The sequence below is a fragment of the Chaetura pelagica genome, unplaced genomic scaffold, assembly GCF_000747805.2.
Source record: "Chaetura pelagica isolate M959 unplaced genomic scaffold, ChaPel_1.0 scaffold120, whole genome shotgun sequence".
Taxonomy (NCBI): Eukaryota; Metazoa; Chordata; class Aves; order Apodiformes; family Apodidae; genus Chaetura; species Chaetura pelagica.
Window position 1 is genome coordinate 966172 of NW_009951952.1, and position 4172 is coordinate 970343.

General features: G+C 47.9%; 1 protein-coding gene across 1 annotated transcript in view; it reads left to right on the forward strand.

Annotated features, from left to right (window-relative positions):
• Nucleotides 1-1149: 1149 nt before the first annotated feature.
• MLF2 (myeloid leukemia factor 2) overlaps nucleotides 1150-4172 on the forward strand; it is a gene marked incomplete at its 5' end in the record, with an annotated part of 5430 nt that continues 2407 nt past the window's right edge. Inside the window, 4 exons of the mRNA XM_009998980.1 lie at nucleotides 1150-1284; nucleotides 1621-1656; nucleotides 3229-3282; nucleotides 3705-3830. Of these exons, the coding sequence (XP_009997282.1) occupies nucleotides 1150-1284; nucleotides 1621-1656; nucleotides 3229-3282; nucleotides 3705-3830 (351 nt within the window). The remainder of the gene's footprint in view (nucleotides 1285-1620; nucleotides 1657-3228; nucleotides 3283-3704; nucleotides 3831-4172) is intronic.

Consider the following 4172-nt stretch of genomic DNA (forward strand, 5'->3'; position numbering starts at 1 on the left):
CTTGCTCCTTCAACGTGTGTGAATGCGTGTAGCCCTCAAAAGTGGAGGCTGCAAAAGAAGGAATGGAAGGAAAACCAGTTAGGGACCCCAGTTATTGTTCCCTTTCCCTCTCAAACCTGCCTCAAAAGCTGCCTGCATTCTTAAGTCTCTTGGCTGGGGTTCCCATAATATTATAGGAAAATAGCAGATGAGGATCACTTGTGGTGGAGGGATGTCATGCAGTGTCAGGCCATACAGTGTGTTCTGGAGATTTCAGTCTTGCATTTGAGCGTGTTTTGTGTGCACATATGTGAAGGGATGAGAGGAGAGTGTCTAGGAAGGCACACTCCCTGGTCCCATTAAGCATAGTTTTCTCTTTGCAGCTGAGAGGGTCTTTGTGAACCTCCCTGCAAAATCAAAGGCTGCTCTTCTGGGGGGGTTTGATTGCTTTGCAGTGCTGTTAAGGTGAAGTGTTTTGATGGTGCAAGAGGAAAGGATTATGGAATTATGGTGGTACCTGAACTGCAGATCTGCAAAGTGGGTTCCATCTGTTAGAGCAGTGTGGTTCTAGAACAGCCATGGTCATACTGGGCCCTGAAGTGGGAGCAGAATGCCAAATGACTTTTGACATCAGTTAGTGCCTTAGAGGGATTCTGTGGCCTTCAGGTACTTGAAGGGGCTACAGGAAAGCTGGGGAGGGGCTTTTTACAGGGGCTTGTAGTGAGAAGACAAGGGGGAATGGCTTTAAACTGGAAGAGGGGAGATTTAGGTTAGGACATTAGGAGGAAAGTCTTTACTAAGAGGATGATGAGACACTGGAACAAGTTGCCCAGGGAAGTTGTGGAAGCCCCATCCCTGGAAGTGTTCAAGGGCAGGTCGGATGGGGCTTGGAACAACCTGGTCTGGTGGGAGGTGTCCCTGCCCATGCAGGGGGGTTGGATCTAGATGATCTATAAGGTCCCTTCCAACCCAAACCATTCTATGAAATAAGATGGGTTTCAGAGGTCCCTTCCAGGAATCCTCATAAGCAACACTGAGTTCTTGGGATCCTGGGCTTTCAGCCTTGAAAGGCACGTGCAGTTACATAAGAGAAACTGGAGCTCGTCATGTGTGGCTTATGCAGGGCTTTTTCTTCTCCCCTCCCTTCCTCACCGCTGACCTCTCCACCTTTCCAAAAGGGACCCTTTTGCCATCCACCGGCAGCACATGAACCGCATGCTTTCTGGAAGCTTTGGCTTTGGCCCCCTCCTTGGCATCACTGATGGCACCGCACCTGGAGCTCGCCAGCCCGGCCGCAGGATGCAGGTAACACGGGCACTGAGGGCAGGGGAGGGTACCCTGCAGTTTCCTTTCCTCCACGTGCATTCGAACATTGAATGTGTTGCAGGCTGGGTGGGAGGATGGGAAGAAATATGTGTTCTTTCTCAAGGACATAAATCAGTGTAACTGGGAGAAATTTAGGAGCAGCACCTGCCTGGGCTGTTAGGGGTGGTACAGTTTGAACCACCGTGAGTCTGCGGGGTATTTTCTGGGCCTGAGTATCCCCAGTTCTTTTTCCAAGAAGGAGGGGGTTCTGAGAAGGATCTAGTGATTTGCTGTTGCAAGGTCATTCTCGGTTCTGTTTTTCTCTTGTCCTGGCAGGCAGGAGCTGTTTCACCCTTTGGGATGCTTGGCATGGTAAGTTCTCTTATTTTTCTGGGTTACATTAGAGCCTTTCCAAATAGTGACTTCATACTGAGATTCGTCAGTGCTGTGTACAACTGGTGCTAAAATGTAGCCATCTGTGACCAAGACCATCTATCCAAAGGGTAGTGAGGGTGGGAAGATGTGCAGAGACCAGAGTGAGCTCCAGATTTATAGTGAAGAGAATACTGAAGAGGGTATTGAACTGAAACTGGAGGCAGCTGGTTTCTCTTGGACCTCTCTCATTGAGTTGCTACGTGACTTCAGGAGTTTCCCTTCAGTCCCCTCTAATGTTTTAATCTAATCTGGGAGCTGTTTTAGAGGAAAGATTGTCCCTCTGTTTCTGTGGTGAGATTGTATTTGCAGCTTGACCAGAGAAGAGCCCAAAAGCTGTTCTAGCACAATATTTCATAGGAATTGGGACAGTTAATATCAGGGAAGAGCAGGTAGTCTCATAATAACCTCGTATGTCTGAAAATGAGCTGTGGATCTGTTTGGAGGGAATGGAAGAACTGTGACAACACAGGGAAAAGACTTGGCCATCATTAGGCAGAGGTTGATGATTGAACCCCCTTTGCCAGTGGTGGCAAATGGAAAAGCCAAAGGAATACTTCAGGACTGGAATGAGAATGACTGTGTGTCTATATGAGAACACCACGTTTGGAGCATCCTGATTTCCCTCAGCTACCAAAATAGTACAGTGGAAGTGGTTATTCCAGATCCAGCAGCTTCATAGAACCACAGAATGTCAGGGGTTGGAAGGGGCCTTGAGAGATCATCTAGTCCAGCCCCCCTGGCCTGCTCTGCAGGGTTGCATCAGTGAAAGATGGAGTGTCCTGGAATTGTTGTTGCTCAGAGAAAGATTAATAAGAATACAAACAGATAGACTTCAAAGGATAATAACACTTTATGTGAGTACTGCTCTGCTGGAAATGAGAACAAGAGGCTACTTGAGGAAACAAAGAAATCAGCAAGTTTTAACTGACATAGTAATTTTGTTTACTTATTGCACAATTAACCTGTGAGACCTGCTGGCCCAGTGTATTACTGCAGCCTTTAGGTTTACAAGATTAAAAAGTCAGATGTTTAAAATAAGAGAACTTGTCATTATGTTAGAAGAAATACAATCAGTGGAAGCTTCCTTGTGGTTTAAATTAAGAGTTGACAGGGGTGAGGTACAAACATCCTTGAGGATCATTGTCATATGGTTAAGATCACCCTTAAGTGTGTACCTGAGTTTTCTTCTCTTAGCTTTGCCAGGTGCCTGGAGTCACAAGCCCCAGTGCATGAGGAGTCAGACCCAAACAAAAATAAAAGCCTTTGCTGTATCCAGAGATCTGGACAGCCGGAAAACTTGGACAGTGCAGCCTGAGAGAATAGAGAGAATAACAACCCCAAATCCTGTTTTTTTCTGCACTACTGAAATAAAGGGGAAAGAGCTCTTCTTAGGCAGCAGGTAGCTTGTTGTTCTTTCCTCCTGTGTCTTTGCAAACTAACTGTTGTGTTCTCTTCTTTCCTCCGTGTCTTTGCAAACTAACTGTTGTGTTCTCTTTTTGTTTTTATCAGGCAGGTGGCTTTATAGATATGTTTGGGATGATGAACGACATGATTGGAAACATGGTAAGAACCCTCCATAAGCCACTCTGCACAGAGGGGAGTACTGAGGGTGCTCCTGCCATCCCCTCTAATGTTTCTCATCTTATTGTGCTGCTTTGATTTGGGCTGTGCTCAAGCTGGCAAGGTGGAAGAAGCTGTAAGGTTTGCTTGCTGACCAGGAGGGAGTGATACAGATCTTGTTCCTGAGGTCTAGCTGCTGAGTGCAGGGAGGAGACATGGGTGAGAAAGGAAGTATGGGGCTAGACTTGTTCAGCAAGAAACGGGAAATTAATTTAACAGGAAGATGTATTCTCCAGAAAGATGGACCCATGGGGATTATGTTCTTCCTGTTCTGATTTCTTCCTACTTTGTTGCAGAGAGAGAAAATTAACTGCCATCTCTTCTTCCCTCCCATTCCTTATGCCACTGCCCACTTTGTCCTGCAGGAGCATATGACAAGCGGTGCTAACTGCCAGACATTTACCTCCTCAACTGTCATCTCCTACTCCAACCTGGGCGATGGGCCCAAAGTCTATCAGGAGACCTCAGAGATGCGTTCAGCACCCGGCGGGGTAAGGAGGAGCTTGCACTGTGCCCTTCCAGCAGGGGCTGCTGGTTTTGCCAGGGGTGGACAGGCTTTGTTTGCTGGCTCAGTGCTAGCTACCCACAGCACTCCTGCTTTCCAGCCAGTTGCCACTCAGGGAGCACGTTGTGCCTCACAGGGTCATGCTGAGGGAAGGGGTGGGAAGTACTGGCCAGGAGGTCCCATTTTCCCTCTTCGTTATGTTGCCTCTGCCATCCTGGGAGTGGTGGCAGCACGACCTGGCTGAGCTGACCAGAACCAGAGCGCGTTGTGGGGCGGGGAAAAGGAGGTAAAACCTTGTCCCTATGTGGGAATCCCTCCCCCACCCCCC